The sequence below is a fragment of the Hylobates moloch genome, unplaced genomic scaffold, assembly GCF_009828535.3.
Source record: "Hylobates moloch isolate HMO894 unplaced genomic scaffold, HMol_V3 SCAFFOLD_12, whole genome shotgun sequence".
NCBI lineage: Eukaryota > Metazoa > Chordata > Mammalia > Primates > Hylobatidae > Hylobates > Hylobates moloch.
In genome coordinates this window covers 15,729,363-15,750,125 of record NW_026652287.1, presented here as the reverse complement: position 1 = coordinate 15,750,125, position 20,763 = coordinate 15,729,363, and the positions used below count along the sequence as shown (strand labels likewise).

The window sequence follows — 20,763 nt, the reverse complement described above, 5'->3', positions numbered from 1 at the left end:
CTTTCTTTCTTTTCTTTCTTTTTTTTTTTTTTTGAGACAGAGTCTCACTCTGTCACTCAGGCTGGAGGGCAGTGGCACGATCTCGGCTCACTGCAACCTCCACTTCCTGGGTTCAAGCGATTATCCAGCCTCAGCCTCCCGAGTAGCTGGGACCACAAAGCGCGTGCCACCACACTCAGCTAATTTTTGTATTTTTTTTGTAGAGATGGGGTTTTGCCATGTTGCCTAGGCTGGTCTTAAACTCCTGAGCTCAAAAAGATCCACTCAAAGTGGGTGGATTACAGGCATGAGCCACCACACCTGGCCTTGGCTTGCTCCTTATAAGAAATAGCTGTTGGCACTCATATCAATGGCTACATATCCTCAGTGGGCTGAGAGGGGCAGAAGCTTAAAGGAGGCTTGGGGTGACAGCATGGACATTTCAATGCATTAGTACAGCACTGGCTCATTCACACCATGAGGCAGGCGCAGAAGAGAGACCGTTATGTTCTTTGCAGATGATGTTGCTGAGTACAATCCTGTCCCATACAGAAATAAATCACAGCCCCCAGAGCAAACTCAGAGGGGCTTTTTTTTTTTTTTTTTTTTTGAGATAGAGTCTCACTCTGTCGCTCAGGCTGCAGTGCAGTGGCGCGATCTCAGCTCACTGCAGCCTCTACCTCCCAGGTTCCAGCAATTCTCCTGCCTCAGCCTCCTGGGTAGCTGGGATTACAGGCGCATGCTACCACACCCGGCTAATTTTTGTATTTTTTTTTTAGTAGAGATGGGGGTTTCACCATGTTGGCCAAGCTGGTCTTGAACTCCTGACCTCAGGTGATCTGCCCACCTTGACTTCCCAAAATGCTGGGATTACAGGCATGAGCCACCGCACCCAGCCGATGGGCTATTCTTATACCTCAGCCCAAATCATTTCTCTTAGCCATTGCAGTACGTTGAGTCAAGGTCTTAGATACCACTAATTTAAAAAGTAAGCCCCAGCATGCTGGCTCACGCCTGTAATCCCAGCATTTTGGGAGGCTAAGGTGAGAGGATTGCTTGAACCCAGGAATTTGAGACCAGCCTGGGCAACACAGAAAGATCTTGTCTCTACAATAAATAAATAAAAACTAGCTAAGGGAGGTGGCAGGCACCTGTAGTCCCAGGTACTTGGGAGGCTGAGGCGGAAGGATCACTTGAGCCCAGGAGTTCAAGGTTGTAATGAGCTATGATCATGCCAGTGTACTCCAGCCTGGGCGACAGAGTGAGACTGTGTCTGTCTGTCTCTTTTTTTTTTGAGACAGAGTCTCGCTCTGTCTCCCAGGCTGGAGTCAAGTGGCGCCATCTCGGCTCACTGCAAGCTCCGCCTCCCGGGTTCACGCCATTCTCCTGCCTCAGCCTCTGGAGTAGCTGGGACTACAGGCGCCCGCCACCACGCCCAGCTACTTTTTTTTGTATTTTTTTAGTAGAGACGGGGTTTCACCGTGTTAGCCAGGATGGTCTCGGTCTCCTGACCTCGTGATCCGCCCGCCTCGGCCTCCCAGAGTGCTGGGATTACAGGCATGAGCCACTGCGCCCGGCCGACTCTGTCTCTTAAAGAAAAATAAAGTAAGGAAACCGCAAGATTATGTATGGGCCTTTATAAGTGAACTCTGCCATCCCCCTAGTCTGCCCAACTCTGTGAGGGTAGAGCCAGTACTGACCTAAGGAAGACAGGGACGAAACGCTGATTCCGCGGGCTCCCGCTGAACTTTGATGAAAAAGGATGATGCCCCTCCCTGTTAAAGCAAAGGATTTAAAGACATTGTTTCCAGCTGGGCGCAGGGGCTCACGCCTGTAATCCCAGCACTTTGGGAGGCCAAGGCAGGAGGGCTGCTTGAGCCCAGGAGTTTGAGACTAGCCTGGGCAACATGGTGAAATCCCATCTCTACTAAAAATACAAAAAATTAGCCGGGCATGGTGGTGCGCGCCAGTAGTCTGAGCTACTTGGGAGGCTGAGATGGGAGAATCACCTGAGCCAGGGAAGTCAAGCCTGCAATGAGCCGAGACTGCACCACCACACTCCAGCCTGGGCAAGAGAACAAGACCCTATCTCAAATTAAAAAAAAAAAAAATGTTTCTACCGAATTTTATATCTGTAGCAAGAGAACATTTTGGAACCCCAGCTTACCTGCAACAGCAGATATTTTGTCAGGCAGTTGCAGGGTTTGCCTTGGGCAAATGGATTTAGTGTTGAGTGATTTTAGCTGTCTTTTCCTTTTTTCTCTTTTCTTTCTTTCTTTTTTTTTTTTTTTTTGAGACAGAGTTCTGCTTGTTGCCTAGGCTGGAGTGCAATGGTACGATCTCGGTTCACTGCAACCTCTTCCTCCCGGGTTCAAGTGATTCTCCTGCCTCAACCTCCCAAGTAGCTGGGGATTACAGGCATGCGGCACCACACCTGGCTAATTTTGTATTTTTAGTAGAGGCGGGGTTTCACCACGTTGGTCAGGCTGGTCTCGAACTCCTGACCTCAGGTGATCCACCTGCCTCGGTCTCCCAAAGTGCTGGGATTACAGGCATAAGCCACTGCACCCGGCCTTACCTGTTTCTTTGAGAACTTCTACTCTATTGATTCCAGCTATGAACAGGGTGGTATTCAGAAAATTGAAGTGCTGTAAGGTTCTATGATAAAACTGGTTGATCCTCAACATCCAGTTTCGTCTTATTTAGGATGCACTTTTTGCATCACTATTTTCTCAGGTATGATTGATACTGTGCTTAGGTAGGGAAGTGCCCCTGTTCTTAGGACATGCATGCTGAAATATTTAGGAAGCAGTTTCAAGCTGCTTGAGACGCTTTCGAATGGTTCAGGGAAAAAGCACACATACAGGAAGAGGGAGATAAAACACAACAACTGCTGAGTCTTGGGGGTATATTGGTTTCCATTACACTATTTTTTTTTTCAATGTTTTGGTGTTGCTTAGACGTCTATTAAAAGAGCACTGTTTAAATGAACTTTACAGTAGGGGTGAGGACACTACAGCCTGTGAGCCTAACCCAGTCCACGGCCTGGCTCTGGACATAAAGGTTTAAGGAACACGGCCAAACTCACTCGTATTGCCTATGGCTGCTTTCCCGCTACGATGGCAGAGCTGAGTCACTGCAACAGAAACCATATGGCCCGCAAAGCCCAAAATACGCACTGTCTGGCCCTTTACAGAGAAAGTGTGCCAACCCCGGCTTCAGAGGAAATCGTATTTTCAGAAGCAACTTCCTTTAGAAGTCTTTGTAGGCTTAGAATAGGTTTTCCCCAAACTTCAAGAGCGCACGTTGCTGAGATGGTGAAGGATAACACTTCCTCACTTTCCTTCTACAAAGTAAATGTGAGTGACAAGAGAGAGTGCTGTATCTGGCCAGGAGGCTGCCATGTACAGTTAGTGAGAAAGAAATAACAAGGCTTGGCAGGGCGTGGTGGCTCACGTCTGTAATCCTAGCACTTTGGGACGCTGAGGCTGGTGAATCACTTGAGCCCAGGAGTTTGAGACCAGCCTGGGAAACATGGCGAAACTCCATGTTTACAAAAAAAAAATTTAAAAAGTAGCTGGGCATGGTGGCACATGCCTGTGGTCCCAGCTCCTCAGGAGGATGAGGCAGGAGGATCACTTCAACCCAGGAGTTGGAGGCTTCAGTGAGCCTTGATGGTGCCACTGCACTCCTGCTGGGGTGACAGAGCAAGACCCTGTCTCAAAAAAAATAATTAAAAATAAAAATAAAATAAAATAAATAATAAAAGAACAGGCTTTGAATCATTAAAGGATGACATTGTTAGCAAGACATTTTCTGTAGGACAAGAAAACCCTACAGAGAAAGCAATCTGGGGCAACAGAAACACCCCTGTGGTCAAACCCAAAGGCCCAGGCTGGGACCCAGGTCTCAGACATTGGCCAATCAAGTCACTTAACCCCTCTGGGCCTTCTTACTTGTATATGTAACATATCACGAATGGATGCTCTAGCAGTTGATTGCTAAGGGGCTTTCAAATTCTCTAATCTTTTTTGTTGTGTCGTTCTGCCACCTAGGCTGGAGTGCAGTGGTGTGATCATGGCTCACTGTGCCTCAAACTCCTGGGCTCAGGCGATCCTCCCTCCTGCCTCTGCTCCTGAATAGCTGGGATTACAGGCGGCTGCCACCACACCTGCCTAATTTTAAAATATTTTTTATAGATGAGGGTCTCACTATATTGCCCAGTCTAGTCTCAAACTCCTGGGCTCAAGTGAACCACTCGCTTCAGCCTCCCACAGCATTGGAGTTACAGGTGCGAGCCACCACGCCTGGCCCAATTCTCCAATTTTGTGGCAACTATTGAGTAAATAGTTCCATACAAAAGTAGTCATTACTGCCAGGTGCGGTGGCTTAGGCCTATAATCCCAGCACTTTGGGAGGCTGAGGCAGGTGGATCACATGAGGTGAGGACTTCAAGACCAGCCTGGCCAACGTGGTGAAACCCCATCTCTACTAAAAATACAAAAATTAGCCTGGCATGGTGGCACACGCCTGTAATCCCAGCTACTCGGGAGGCTAAGGCAGGAGTATCACTTGAACCCAGGAGGTGGAGGTTGCAGTGAGCCAAGATCATGCCACTGCACTCCAGCCTCGGTGACAGGGCGAGACTCTGTCTCAAAACAAACAAACAAACAAACAAACAAACAAACAAAGTAGTCATTACCTAGGATGTCTTGTAACGCACTTTCTTTTTTTTTTTGAGATGGAGTCTCGCTTTGTCTCCCAGGCTGGAGTGCAATGGCACGATCTTGGCTCACTGCAACCTCTGCCTCCTGGGTTCAAGCGATTCTTCTTGCCTCACCCTCCCCAGTAGCTGGGATTACAGGCATCTGCCACCATGCCTGGCTAATTTTTTGTATTTTTACTAGAGATGGGGTTTCACCATGTTGGCCAGGCTGGTCTCGAACTCCTGACCTCAGGCGATCTGCCCAACTCGGCCTCCCAAAGTGCTGAGATTATAGCCGTGACAAGCAACCATACCCAGCCTTATTTTTAGTAACAGATTTTAGGAGATCTGGGGTGGGTCAAGTCAATATAATAAGCAAAGATTACATAAAAAAAAAAAGTCTTTGGAGCATACATTTTAGCCCTTATAAGCGACAGAAATGTACTTCTGCATTTACTACAGCTCCTGGCACCAAGAAAGGTGGGTACATTAAAAGGCACTCAAAGATACCAGTGGTCAACCAGTGAGCAAGAACAGAGAGCAGCTGTTCCCAATACTACCGCCCAGGTGGAGCTTGCATTTTCAAAGAGGCAATATCGCCCCCAAGGGGGAGTGAAAAAAAGTATGTGTATTTAGGCTTTTAATGTATAAAGCATATATATATATATATATATATATACACACACACATATTATAATACATAAGCAGTTTAGTTTATCTTTGGCACTAACATTTCATGGAGCTGTGCACAGTGGCTCAAGCCTGTAATCCCAGCACTTTGGGAGGCCGAGGTGGGCGGATCACTTGAGGTCAGGAGTTCGAGACCAGCCTGGCCAACATAGCGAAACCCCGTCTTTACTAAAAGTAGAAAAATTAGGCCAGGTGCAGTGGCTCACGCCTGTAACCTAGCATACTTTGGGAGGCCAAGTTGGGTGGATCACCTGAGGTCAGGAGTTCGAGCCAGCCTGGCCAACATGGTGAAACCCTGTCTCTACTACAAATACAAAAATTAGCTGGGCGTAGTGGTGAGTGCCTGTAATCCCAGCTACTCAGGAAGCTGAGACAGGAGAATCGCTTGAACCCAGGAGGCGGAGGTTGCAGTGAGCCAAGATCGTGCCACTACACTCCAGCCTGGGTGACAGAGCAAGACTCCATCTCAAAAAAAACAAACAAAAAAAAAAAAAGGAAAAGAAAAATTAGTTAGGCGTGGTGGTGCACACCTGTAATCCCAGCTACTCAGGAGACTGAGGTAAGAGAATCAAATGAATCCAGAAAACGGAGGCTGCAGTGAGCCAAGATTGTGACATGGCACTCCAGCCTGGGCGGCAGAGTGAGAATCCATCTGAAAAAAATAATAAAATTAAATTAAAAATTAAAAAAAATCATTTCATGGAGGGCTCACAGCAGCACTATTCACAATAGCTAAAGAGTGGAAATAGCTCTAATGTCCATCAGTAACTTAATGGATAAACAAAATGTGGGCTGAGGCAGGCAGATTGCTTGGGCCCAGGAGTTCCAGATCAGCCCGGGCAACATAAAGAAACCTCATCTCTACAAAACAAGTAAACAAACAAACAAATAAAAAACCAAAACAAAATTAGCCGGGCATGGTGGTGCACACCAGTGGTCCCAGCTACTCGGGAGGCTGACGTGGGAGATCACCTGAGCCCGGGAGGTGGAGGTTGCAGTGAGGCAGAGGCTGCAGTCAGCCATGACTGTGCCACCGCACTCTAGCCTGGGCCACAATTTTTACTTCAAAAACTAAAAATAAAATAGACCAGGTGTGGTGGCTCACACCTGTAATCCCAGCACTTTGGGAGGCCGAGGTGGGCAGATCACCTGAGCTCAGGAGTTCTAGATCACCCTGGGCAACATAGTGAAACTCCATCTCTACTAAAAATTCAAAAAATTAGCTTGGCGTGGTGGTGCGTGACTGTAGTCCCCGCTACTCGGGAGGCTGAGGCAGAAGAATCGCCTGAGCCCAGGAGGCAGTGGTTGCAGTGAGCTGAGATCGCACCACTGCACCCCAGTCTGGGCAACAGAGCAAAGCTCTGTCTCCAAAATAAATAAACAAATAAATAAAAAGAATAAAAACAAAACAATGTGGTGTATCCATAAATATTTAGCCATTAAAAGGAACGAAGTGCCAATACATGCTACAAAGAGGATGAACCTTGAAAGCGTGATGCTGAAAGAAACCAGGCACAGAGGGCCACCTTGTGTGTGATTCCATGTATATGAAATGCACAGAATAGGCAAATCCAGAGACAGAAAGCAGACTGGTGGGTGCCACGGGCTGGGGGAGGGAAGAATGGGGAGTGACTGCCTAATGGGCACGGGGGTTTTATTTTAGGGTGATGAAAATGTTTTGGAACTAGAGGTGGAGGCTGACAACACTGTGCATGAAGCAAATACCAGTGATATGGTTAATTTCATATTAGATGAATGTCATCTCCATAAAAAAAAGTCAAAACAATTTCGCGGGGGGGATTAGGAAAAAAATAGCCTAAAAAGGCTCCTGGAGCAGGCAATACTGGAAAGAAGGCTGAGAAACTTTGGGGTGGAGGACAGCACAGATATTGGGCACAGAGCCCTCTGCACAGTAACAGACACAACTGGGAAAATCGTCCTACAAAAACTGGTAGATTATTAAAGAATCCTAGGATTGCGAGATTATAATGGTTTAGAAATAGGAAAACCATAACTTTCATTCAAAGTATGAATTTCTCCCAAATTCAATAACTTGAATATGAACATTTCTATAAGAATTCTTTCATTTAAAAAGTAGGTGGAGAGCTGGGCGCAGTGGCTCATGCCTGTAATCCCAGCACTTTGGTCGGCCTCCCAAAGGCCGAGGCAGGCAGATCACTTGGGGTCAGGAGTTCGAGACCAGCCTGGGCAACATGGTGAAACCGTGTCTCTACTAAAAATACAAAAATTAGTCGGGTGTGGCGCCACACGCCTGTAGCCTCAGCTACTCGGGAGGCTGAGACACAAGAGCCCAGGAGGCGGAGGCTGCAGTGAGCCAAGATTGTGCCACTGCATTCCAGCCTGGGTGACAGAGTGAGACTCTGTCTCCAGAAAAAAAAAAAAAAAAAGTAGGTGGAAATTCTTTTTTTCTCTTTCTTTTTTCTCTTTTGAGATAGTCTTGCTCCGTCACCCAGGCTGGAGTGCAGTGGCGCCATCACAGTTCACTGCAGCCCCGACCTCAAGCAATCTTCCTGCCTCAGCCTCCTGGGTAGCTGGGACTATAGGCGCAAGCTATCACGCCTGGCTAATTTTTAAATTTTTTGTAGAGATGGGGGTCTTGCTATATTGCTCAGGCTGATCTCAAACTCCTAGCCTCAAGCGATCCTTCCACCTTGGCCTCCCAAAGTTTTGGGATTATACAAGCCACTGTGCCCAGCTGGAAATTCTAACCATGCAAGGATTCTATAATGAGACTACCTAGTTCATTCTCCCAAAATTTCTCCTTTCTGTATTCTGTGCAACTTCCTTCCTTGCATTTACTAAACGACATGTAGCTCTTCCCACTCCCAAAGACTTGAATCATTGTTCTCAGTTTTTTTTTTTTCTTAATTGCACGGCCAAATAGGAAGTAGAACTTCCTATGGAAATACTAGCCCACTTTAAACTTAATGATGATAATAATAATAAAAAACAAACAAAACCATTGAGGGGGCACCACTGTATAAAAACCCTAAACTCTATGGTGTTAGCCTAGCAGTCAAGTGGGAAGGAAACACCTCCTGGGGAGGCCGGAAGGCTCGAGAGCTCCGTTTGGGGATCAGACTTGGTAGAATTGTGGCTTTCAGTTTGCAAGCTGGAACCACTGGCCCTGCAGCCAGTCTAGAGAAAGTAGCCAAAAGAGACAAGGAATACAGTGTGTAGATTGCTCTTTGTTGTTTATCACCAAGGAAGACAAGAAAAACAGGAGTGAAGCAAAAATGTGCTGGTTTGAGAACTAAAATGGAAAAGAGACTGAAATCCCAGGTGTCCTATGTGGAAAAGGCCACTGCTTCTACACACCAACAAGAGAGGAGAATGAAAACAGGCCGCGCAGGTAGCTCACGCCTGTAATCTCAGCATTTTGGGAGGCCGAAGCAGGTGAATCACTCATGGCCAGGAGTTTGAGACCAGCCTGGCCAACATGGCGAAACCCCGTCTCTACTAAATATACAAAAATTAGCTGGGAGTGGTGGTGCACACCTGTAATCCCAGCCACTTGGGAGGTTGAGGTACAAGAATCACTTGAAGCCAGGAGGTGGAGGTTGCAGTGAACTGAGATCACGTCACTGCACTCCAGCCTGGGTGACAGAGCAAGACTTCGTATAAAAAAAAAAAAAGCCAGGTGCATGGCTCACACCTGTAATCCTAGCACTTTGGGAGGCTGTGGTGGGTGGATCACAAGGTCATGAGATCAAGACCATCCTGGTCAATATGGTGAAACCCTGTCTCTACTAAAAATACAAAGATTAGCTGGGCGTGGCAGCACACGCCTGTAATCCCAGCTATTCGGGAGGCTGAGGCAGGAGAGTCGATCGAACCAGGGAGTCCAAGGTCGTGCCACTGCACTCCAGCCTGGGTGACAGAGCGAGACTCCATCTCAAAGAAAATCACCGAACAACAAAGGCCCATTAAATGCCTGTAATCAGCACTTTGGGAAGGCGAGGCAGATGATCACCCGAGGTCAGGAGATTGAGACCAGCCTGATGATTGACATGGTGAAACCCCATCTCCACTAAAAGTACAAAATTAGCCTAGGGTGGTGGCACGTGCCTGTAATCCCAGCTCCTTGGGTGGCTGAGGCAGGAGAATCGCTTGAACCCAGGAGACAGGTTGCAGTGAGCTGAGATTGCGCCACTACACTCCAGCCTGGGCAAGAAGAGCGAAACTCTCAAAAAACAAAAAAAAATGTTCACTTAAGCAGCGAGCCTCACCTTTGGTTAATATCAGATGAAGGCAGCCACAATAAGCCACGTTAAGTCAGGGGGAAGGGAGAGCCAAGAGGTGACAAAGCTGGCTACGATTACTGGCACCAACAGGTTAATAGCCTGCTAAGCTTTAGAGGGAATCATTGCCAGAAGAATCGCAAGCTTGTTGTACACGTAAGTAAATAAAAGTCTTGGACAGCCCCCTAAAGCTGCACCCGGCAGGAAGTGGAGTGTGAAAGTTGGCCAGCACCCCGGCAGGATGCACCCGACACCCACTTCTGAGGAGACCAGAGAGGATGAGATTTCAGGAAGAACTTCCCAGAGGGCAGGGAGTTCCTCCAGGAGAGCAGTCAGGGCTTATGCAAGAAACGTCACCCCCGGCCATGACAAAGGCAGGGGTCTTAACAAGGTCCCCGCGAGTGGGATTTCATCCCTGCTAGAGACCAGCAACTTCTGTTTCATTCTTTCTTTTTCTCAAATGGGAGTTCTTATTGCAGCTGCCGTCCCTGCTTCACCTCTGAATGGGAATTGGGGGTGGGGGATCCCGGAGGCGCCACGCTGGGCTGATGGAGGGAACTTGCACGGCCCAGGGAAACTGGGCTGAGTAGGATGCAGGGACTGCGGAGGGCTCTGGGGGTGAGGCACACACGTCGGTGCCCACCAAACCTTTTCTCTTCCTTTGGGGCGCACAGGAAACCATTTGGCACCTCCTCTGGAACGAAGGCATGGCCGGGCACTTGAGATCTGGCTGTTGAGGCAGAGGCAGTGCACGTGACCTACAGGGTGAGGTCTGCTCCCCGCTGCTGCAGCCATCTGCGGTGGAGACCGTGAGTGTACACAGGCAGTGCCATCTGAAGGGAACTCCGCTGCCGCTATGTGCTACTGAGGCAGGGGTGACCGAGCCGGAGACTGGAGAAATGTGTTCGTCCCCACGGACAGCCTGGCTTAGCTGTCCGTGGCTGTCTCCTGCCGCGGAGAAGCACACTGGAGTGGCCCATGCAGTGGACCAGAGCTTCCACCCACACTGTGTTCTGTCTCCTTTCCTAGAACACAACTGGACATTTCCCGCCTCCGTGCAAAATGAGAGTGGACATAAGGGGTGCCACTTCCACACCTGGCTCATGGAAGCTCCCAGATGGTCTCGGCCCTCCATGCTCCCCGCTACTTCAGGCTGGATAGAGACGGACGGCTCAGGGTGCTCTGCCTCTGATGCCTGCATGAGGGCTGCCCTGCTAGCCCATTCCCCTGCCCAATATTATGGAAGCAAAAAAGTTCTATGGTGTTTGAGCCATTGTTGCTTTTTGGGTCTATTTATTACAGAACTAGCATAGCCCTAATACAGTCATTGCTACGTGGCCATAATACATGTATTCTATAATTGCACATAATTTTATTCACCGAAGGGATGTCCTTTACTTTCAAGATTCTAAATTTTTCAGAAATGCAACATTCAAGGTTAAAGTTGCTGCTAGACCAAGGCTAAACCATGGCGAGGTAGTTGCTTGCGCCGGAGAGCGTGGGTGTGAACAGCTGGAGCTCAGTGGTTCCTGGCGACTCAGGGACCACCTGTATTCCACATCCGGCTTTCCACCCACGCACACGCAGTATGACCTGGGTTTCCCCTTTATACAGTGGAATGCTAAATGCCTACACCCTAGCCAGGGTCAGCCAACTATGGCCTGTGGGCATCATCCCACCTGCAGCCTGTTTTTGTACAGCCCTTGAGCTAAGAATGTTGTTGACACTTTTAAAAACAGAGAACATGTGGCAGTCTGTACGCGGCCTGCAAAGCCTAAAATCTTTACTATCTGCGTCTGCCTTATAGGATTGCTGGGAGGATTACAAAGACTTTATTAGGCCAGTGCCCGGCTCAAAGTTAGCATGCCACACGAAATAATAAGTACAGTACAGCTATTCACGTCTCCAAAAAGCAATTGTCCCACATCCAAATTTTGCATTTTGTCCAGTTGATGTCTCTCTTTCCCTCCACAAAAAGAAAAAAAAGGCAAAAACATGAAGAGCTGCATCTTGATCATCATGGTCACAGATACTTTTCAGTTAAAAAGTTGCTGGTAGTCTGAGTTCACTTACTTGGAGTATGGACTAAGGAAGGGAAAGCAAAGAGACACGACATCAGCAGCAGAAAGCCTGCGACACGGCAGCTCTGCTGTTTTCTCCGTGGGGAAAGACCGGAACACTTACAAATTAGAACGGGACTTTAAGTAGATAGTATGCAACGGAAAACTGAGCCAGCAACTTAATGCTGGTTTTCATTAAGTACAGCAAACCAGTACTTAATACTGGTTTTCTCAACAAAATCATTTTGCTGTGTAAATGCGCTTATAATGGGGATCTGTTATGAGTCTCAGGCAGGCGACATGAAAGCCGGCCTTTCAAAATCTGATTAGTTGGATAATGTTTGCAAACGTGACGCCTGGCAAAACCGGTCTGATTCTAAGGTAAACTCATTTTGGACATAACTGATGTCTCACTGAGATAGCTTTTCAAAGCATGTCTGCAAGCATCTGACCCCCAGGGATGGTGCGTGCGTGTAGGGGAGGGAAATTCCACGGTTTAATATATCAAGATGACACACACGCTGCACACTTCTCTTAGAAAGTCACGACGCACAGTGCTGTGCATTACAGGTATGGAGAAACACCACCATAGAGTCAGTTGCCTTTGTTTAACCTGTAACCTTTTTTCCTCCCACATAGTAGGTAGTAACATCACACAGAAACAGTGGTCTGGAGACATTTTGGACACATTGTATACAGCGCAGCCATTCAAGTCAACGGCAACAGAACGCACGAAGAACCTGGTTTTCTTTCAAAGCATGAGCAGTTCTCATTTTACAACATGTGTTTTAACATAATTCAAAAAGTGCAATCTTTGCATGACAACCAGATAATTCTCAAAGGTTATTAGTGAGCTGATAAATTAACGTCTGGCAAGGAGGTCATGGTTTACAGGTAGGCTGTCCGCTCACCAATGCTCAGAAAAATTCAGCGGAACATACTTTTCATATTTAGATCCGAAGAGAGGTGAGAGACATTCTACTCAAGTCATGGCTGGGCTTTCTGTCCTGAAACGAAATTGGGCAGGCCATTTGCGTGGTTTCTCTGGATAAGTTCCATTTATTAATCATTGTACAAAAAAACTTGGCATTCATTTGGAGAGAAAAGAAGTTGCTATATCCAAATATTTAACATTTTAACATTGTGAAAGTTCAACTTTTATAACAGGGCTTTTTAAAATGGAGAAAAGTTTTGGAAAATTTTTAAAAAGAAACTTATGATTTATTAGAGTACAGGATCCAAAACACGTTTTTAGAAAAATATAAAGTGCCCAAATACCAACTTACACAGGTGATACAGGCTTCCTGGAGCCCCATGAAGCATTCGTGAAGAAAGACATTTAAAAACAGTCTAGATACATATTTACAGCTGGGTCAGTAAAGGTAAAACCATCTTTCTTGGCTTTGATGTGTCTAAGAAAAAAGGAAATCAATCAAACCAGAAAACCAACAATTGCAACTCTCAGCATGCTCAGGTTCTTATTAATGCATCTCATTCATATTAATTAATCCCATATTATCAAACTTTCCCCTTTAAACGAGAGTAGTGTACAATCCTCCCAACCTCGGCGGGCCAGGTGCTGTGAGTGGTCGCATTTCCAGATGCAGGTTCAAATCCTTTGACTTTGGATTTGACTGATGAGGAACATGGACAGTGGATAATAATAGCTCATTTAGGCTGGAGCAGCCAGGGGCCAAATCCCCATCTCTTTCTAGTAACTGCTTAAAGCCTTCCCTTGCTATGAAGTGGTCTCAGGTGGCTTTCCAAACCTTGGTCACCCCAGGGTTTCCAAAAGGTAAACAAGCAGCAGGCATTCAACATGGGTGAGAATACTGCATGCAGATGGACAGACAGGTGCACAGACAGGGCCCTAACGCCCCATTCACTAGAGCAACTGCATTATTTTAAATGTTGAGAGCAAAGTAACTAGGTTCTAACTTCAGAAGTTAGCTTCTACCGATTAATGACAAGATTAGCTCGCTTGAGAACTGGCAGGCTGAGAGTTGGGAGAGCTCCAGAGCTGCACGAAGGCGTGCAGTTACTCTGGGCTCAGTTACTGAGAACTTCGGAAAGGAGCCAGTGCTGTCTGAACACACGGTCAGGCTTTCCCAGAAGATGCCACAACAGGCTTCATCCTGCTGCCGTCAGGACCCTGGCGGCTTGGAAAAGCAGATTCCAACACACATATCTCCTTTCACCCAAGTCCAACACTCTTCAGATGAAAGACATTCTCTCTCTTTCTAACCTGCCACATTCGAACAGGCCTTGAAGTGACTCTAAGGAATAACAAGAGGTGTGAAACCACTTTTTTTTCCCTTCGAAACCTTTTTTTTAAAAGGTTCATTAATTTTTTTTTTTTCCTGATTACAAAAGCAAAACCTCATTTTGTGGTCTTTGGAGACCATGGTGTATGACTTCTAAGAGCAAACACTGACATCAGATTTGTATGTCTCACTACAAAAAGAACCCATCACTGATGCAAGACCTACTCATGATACTGAAGTAGATTTTTTCAATTAAAAAATAAAAGTAGTCATTTAAAATGGAGGAATTGTAGATGAGTATGGAAAAATCCATTCACAAAGTTCACTATTTGCATTTTCTCAAAGAATTGTATGTAATAAAATAGAAAACTAATGATTTATAGAGATGTGCATAAACTCGAGAGACGAATACGGAAGGGAAAACTGTGTTATAGTCCCATTTAAAATTAAAAAAAAAAGATAAAACACTTGAAATCTGTGTTTCGCATATTAGAAAAAAATAAATTCAAATGATTCTAATTACCATTAGCTTGTTAATGTCTCCATCTCTAAGATGCTGCCAAGATAGCACACAACTTTACCTCTGAATATGCAACTAAATTCAGGGTAAAAAGACACACAGTCCTCACTCGGGACCGAACATGTTCCACAGAGAAATCAGAAGGAAATTATTGCAAATGCATAACCCCATCTGTCCAGCCAAGGAAATGTTCTGAGACAAATGCAGACAGAAGGGGGAATGGAGTGAATACAAAGAGTGATTACAGGAGCGTCGACTGTGAGACCTCATGAAGACAGAATGTCACAACTGTCACCACAGGACAAGCATACAAGCCATGCCACTGACACAGTGCCTTTCAGATTAATTCACTAGTGTAGGCGGAGAGCAACATTGTCTTTGCAGCTGGGGAAGAGCACACGGTATTTAAACTTAGTAGGAGGCAACCAGCACTACTGGTGGAGTGGCTTTCCTGGTGCAGCGGGTCCCGAGGGCTCCAGGGAGACGTCTTCTTCCGGAGTCCCGTTCTCTTGGAAGATAGCAGCAGCAGCAAAGGTGCAATGTCCTCTCTAGACTTTACTCATCTATGTTCTCTTTCTTTGCACTGTAAATATTCTGCACCGTTTCATAGACAAACTCCAGATCTTCTGGATACCGGATCTCCAGCTCTGCGTTTGGGATGTAGTGAGTGCCAGTAAACTCTGAGAAATAGCGTCCCACGTCAGGGTGTGAGATTTCTTGAGGCTCCACGTTATATTCCAAGTTTTCTGTTGGTAAAGAGGCACACGGGCATTCTCATTACAATGACCATTGCTGCCACACCTTTCATCCAGAGAACCTCCCATCGCCCCTTCCAGGTGGCATCTCTGGGGTGGAGAAGGGAAGACTGAAGATGTTTATGGAGTCAGGAGAGGGTAATGGGAAAAGGGCAGCAAGTGGCAATCAGGAGAAGGTGGGTGGTGGCACGGGTGTCCCAAGAGCTCCCCACGGAACAGCAGGATTTTCCTCATCTCTGAGCAGGATGTCTGGCTCCAGCAAAACTCCAAAGGTCTCTTGGGGACTGGCAAACTAGAGACTCAACAGGTCTCTCTGACTGGACAATGGGACAAGATTATCCCTGCCTGCTCTTTTTTTGGCAGTGGCTAAGTTTCTGAAGTTGCTATGTCACATGGTGACAAGTCTCGTACCTGCCACCCCTCTCCTCTATTCACAGGAGCCCCTCACGCAGACCACACTTTCCACCCAAGCTCTTTCCAACACTGGCTCTTAGCTTCCAACAGCGAGCAGCCTCTTTCCAGGGCTGCTGTGAGACTGTGGGACGAATGGAAGGTGGCTTCCGCCTCCAGACCCCATGTGGATATCAGATGTTATTATCTGTACCATCTCTTGGGAAAACCATGCTACCTCTTCTCTCTGTTCTCTATTTTGCCACTAGAGAAACAGAAAATAAGGCCGGGGGCAGTGGCTTACACCTGTAATCCCAGCACTTTGGGAGGCTGAGGCGGGAGGATCACCTGAGGTCAAGAGTTCGAGACCAGCCTGACTAACATGGTGAAACCCTGTCTCTACTAAAAATACAAAAACTAGCCAGGCATGGTGGTGCACTCCTGTAGTCTCAGCTACTCAGGAGGCTGAGGCAGGAAAATTGCTTGAACCTGGGAGGTGGAGGTTGCAGTGAGCTCAGATTATGCCATTGCACTCCAGCCTGGACGACAAGAGCAAAAGTCCGTCTCAAAAAAAAAAACAAAAAAAGAAAGAAATAGAAAATAAGACTGAAAAAAATGGAAAAACAAACAAAAAAAAGGGCCAGGCACGGTGGCTCATGCCTGTAATCCCAGCACTTTGGGAGGATGAGGTGGGGGGTCATGAGGTCAGGAGTTTAAGACCAGTCTGGCCAAGATGGTAAACTCCATCTCTATTGAAAATACAAAAATTAGCTGGGCGTCGTGGCAGGCGTCTGTAATCCCAGTTACTTGGGAGGCTGAGGCAGAGAAATGCTTGAACCTGGGAGGCGGAGGTTGCAGTGAGCCAAGATCACACCACTGCACTCCAGCCTGGGCAACAGAGCAAGACTCTGTCTCAAAAACAACAACAACAACAAAAAAAAAAACAAAAGAGAGAGAATACAGGCAAGGTATTTAAAAGGCTTGGTTGCCCACCTCCCCAGAACAACTGGAACAAGGCTCCTCCATGAGGCCAGTTAAAGGACGGTGCTTTGTGTGCCCTTCTTTGCCGCCCACGGAGGCCTGGCCCAAGACTGGGTGTGGCCCCTGATGCAAGAGAAGCCCAGCCATGCCCTCCATGACCTGGCACCGGAAGGGAGCTGGGCTGGGCAGATCCTCCTATTGTGACTGTGTCCCCAGGGCACCCCAGTTCCGATCACTCTGAAGCCATCCTTGGCACTGCCCATCACTCGAATGAACGCAAATGGGTCTATGAATTAATACCAGTAAGGCCAACGATAGGCTCACCGACACAAACAGTGTGGCCTATTATTTCTTAAACAGCTGGGTTAAACGTCCTGAAACACAAAGTCAGGGCATCAGAGGCCCTGCATCCCCAAAGTACACAGGATGAACGCAGGCATCTTTCTGAAGCACTGACTTTAACTGGTAGTCTTTGGGGAGAGGGGGAAGGAGTTGTAGGACTCAATCTGCAGGGTTCTTTTTAAACCACAAAACAGGAGGAGCTGAAGAAATGTGAGAATATGTTGTTTTAGGCTGCTTCTGCAGACTGTGACCAGGGACAGAACTGTCTCAACAAATCAGTACCGCTGAGGAAGTTACAGACACGTCATGTGCAGAGATGAATGTATGGAGGCTGTTTACCTTAACAGTACTTATGCTAGAAAAAATGGAAGAGCAGTGTAAACGTCCAAGTGTAGGTCACTGTGTGAATAAATGATGGCACATTAATTCAGCAAAGCAGGAGGAGGCCATGAAAATGAGCAACCTGTTTGTAAGATCCTCCAAGAAAGGTGGGGGTAGAAAGGCTGTACCACTTAGAAAGGGCCTGGAAGACCATGGATCAGGGGTTGCTCCATGACGTGGCACAGCGGCACAGAGTTTAAACTGGGCACTTACAATGTGTCAGACCCCACAGTGGTGTCACAGGCACCCCTGCCACGTAACCCTGGAAGGAGCCCCCTTCTGCTGTTCCGTGGGCTGCCCAAGGATTTAACCCCAGACTCAAACCAGACAGTCCCATTCCAGGGCTGAAGAGAACCAGATGTAAGAAAAACCCAACAGTCAGGAGACAGCAGGCGGAGAGGTGCTGGGTAGACTCAGAGAACGCCGCTGCCCCCAAAGGGACGCTCCAGCCCACGTTACACAGAGGAGCCTGTAGTTTCAGGACCTCCCACTTTTCCCAGAAGGAAACTGAGTCATCCACTAACTCTGATCAATCTACTGTCACCAGGTCTCTAGAGATGATTTTCTCTTGGGAAAAATCAATAAATGTTAAAAAACAAAATGCTGCAAATGTTTCAAAATGCCACTGGCTAAGATGCCCTTTCCTGTCCACCCACTGCTGCCACCTCCCTCTTCACATCCAGTAACAGGAGGAACCAACTAGCAAAGCATATTTTCCTTGAGGAGGCTTACGGGGACATGACCACAACCTGGTATCTTAACCAGGCCAGCTGCCAGGGCCCTGGCCTTTGGATTTTCTTTTCTTTTTTGTAGAGACAGGGTCTCGCTACATTGCCCAGGCTGTTTTCAAACTCCTGGGCTCAAATGATCCTCCTGTCTTGGCCTCCCGAAGTGCTGGGATTACAAGTGTGAGCCACCATGCCTGGCCATGTTTGGATTTTCTTGCAGAGCTGCACAGAAATAGTAGAGGGAGGGTAAAGAAGCTGGGAATACCATCGAGACAAAAATCCCCTTTGCTCTAAGGGAACCACTGTTACCTGTCATTGGTAAACAGGACATAGGTATCTGAAGTACACAGAATTCAAGCAGGTAGTTTAGAAAAACTGCTTTGTTGCCAGTTCGTCTGGAGCAGTTCTCATCTGGGGGCTCTTGCTACTAAAGGGACATCTGGTAAGGTCTGCAGACATTTTTGGTTGTAATTGAGAGCTGCTGCCAGCTTGCAGTGGGTGGAGGCCAGGGATGCTGCTAAGTACCCTACAACGCACAGGATGGCTCCCCACAAATGGTTATCTTGACCAAAATGTGACTAGTGCTGGGCTGAGAAGCCCTGCTCCAGAGACCCAGCCCTGTGTTTCAGCATTGTTCCCTTCTCCTCCGCTTTTTCCTTTCTATGTATTATCGAGGAACAGCCTGGTGTTGGTAACATTCAGCTTCTGTTGGGAGGAGGAAAGAAGCGGAAACTCAGGTTATCATCCACAGATCTGCCAGGGCAACGTGACCCAACAGCTACTACACAGAATTCTGAACGTGGGCCCAGAACAAGATGCATGCGAAGTCCAGGCAGGAACGGTGGGACACCAGGCAAGAGGTAGATGACAGTCCACGAGGGCGCTCCCAGCCCCGCTCCTGGCTGTTAGAGAAGAACAAGGACTGGATTTGGTGCATTTACTGGCCTGAGCTCCTAGCTTGCTAAGAAGCAGAACAGGAAAAAATTAACAACATAATGAAGTTGGCAACTACGTATTATGAAAGAAAAATAAATGCCAATCCACTAAGAAGATTTTCACAAAGTTTACTTGTAAGAAAAATGATAAATCTAAGTAACACAAAACTTAATTGAGTAAAACATGAACCAGGCACCACTTAAAAGTTCTGAAAAATCCTGAGAAATCTTCCTGTTTTCTCTTCAAGTTTTCAGAGAATCTGTCTGCTTATTTTAACGTTCAGCTACCCCAAAATATATGAATAAATACTATGGAAACACTACCCATGAGTCCCGTGTGGGCACCTGTCCTGTCCTGATCCGGTCCTCCTCTCCAAGAGAAAAGCACCATCAGTGCCAGTGTGTCTTTCCAGTCCTTCTCCTATGAGCACACACATAGGCAGCTGGATACCCTAAGTATACTTAAAATTTGGTATTGCTTTATGTGTGTGTACTCAAACAAAGCGTATTCTAACCACTCGCCCACAACTAGCTTATTCAATTGCAGCTTAGGATTCATTCCAGTCTGCATAGACCCCAGGCTACTAGAAGACTCCTTGTGAATGACAACTGTCTTGCTATTTTAAAGAAGGGGCCAAAGGCCTCCTTGTACACGTGTGGAGGGATCGAGGTGGAACTGCTAGGCTGGAAGAGAAATGTGTGCTTGAGATTTTTACAATTTGAAAGTGCGGGCCAAAGCATCCTCTGACATGTCTGTGCCACTTAACACCCAACCCCGCCCCCATGCATGGGCTCCCCATTCACCTCACCACACTTGCCAGCAGGTACAGCTGGCCATGGACTGTGTGTGTGTGTGTGTGTGTGTGTGTGTGTGTGTGTGTGTGTGTGTGTGTGTGTGTGTGTGTGTGTGTGTGTGTGTGTGTCGGGCGGGGAGGACTGTATGGGTGGAAAGTTGAGTTTGGAAGTATCAAAGAAGTTATGGAAAGGGGAACCAACGTTTGTCGAGGACATGCCATGTACCAAGCATTGTACAGGTGCCTTACCATTACAGACAAAACTTAAGAACGAGATTTTCACATGGTAGTTGAATTCCTGGCCTTTCAATACGGCGGCTGACCTAGACTCAGGAGGCGGGACAGGAGCAGCACTCTCCCACCCAGAGCCATGAAAGTATCAAAGTGCGCCCCCTAGTGGGAACACAACATTACACACATGCAAGATGCCTGTCATCCCATTAGGGTTTAGGTGAGATAGAACACGTTGGGGGAAGAATTCTCTTCATTGTACAAACTAAAACTATTTGAAGATGTCATATATGTATGTGATTTCTAATTCACTCTTCGACTCTCTGTGCAGAGCTAGTAATTAGAAAAGCATTCTGAATCCTGGGCTAATAGGATCACTGGAGTCAAAGGCTGGAAATTTAGATCAAGAAAGTGTTTTAAAAAATACATTTCATAAAAACACATTAACCCAGAAATGTTCAAATATTTAATATGTGTTTTTAAAATCTGGCCTCTCACTGGCTAAAAATGGGCAAATATGAGCATAAAATTGTCCCATGTGATTGTAACACATTGAATAAATAAAAATCCAGGAAATCTATGGCAGAGACAAGGGTAGGGGAGGAGAGATAGGGAGGGGGAAGGGAGAGGCAGGGAGGAAGAAGGCAGCTCTTGTTCATTGAAGTAGAGAGAATAACAGTGGTGGAAAAATCACCACTTGGCAATTCTCATATAAAGATTTAGGCAAGGATATTCAAAAAGTGCTA

General features: G+C 46.9%; 1 protein-coding gene and 1 long non-coding RNA gene across 3 annotated transcripts in view; one reads left to right on the top strand and one right to left on the bottom strand.

The window, feature by feature from the left end:
• LOC116477862 (uncharacterized) overlaps nt 1–10,406 on the top strand; it is a 40,760-nt gene extending 30,354 nt beyond the window's left edge. The window contains exon 3 of the long non-coding RNA XR_004250671.1: nt 10,311–10,406. This is a non-coding gene — a long non-coding RNA (uncharacterized LOC116477862). The remainder of the gene's footprint in view (nt 1–10,310) is intronic.
• A 503-nt stretch (nt 10,407–10,909) lies between these two features.
• The window catches only part of FBXO21 (F-box protein 21), a 48,736-nt gene continuing 38,882 nt past the window's right edge, over nt 10,910–20,763 (bottom strand). For both annotated transcript variants that reach the window (XM_032168572.2, XM_032168573.2), the window contains exon 12: nt 10,910–15,226. In XM_032168572.2, the coding sequence (XP_032024463.1) occupies nt 15,036–15,226 (191 nt within the window). In that variant the 3' untranslated portion in view covers nt 10,910–15,035. The remainder of the gene's footprint in view (nt 15,227–20,763) is intronic.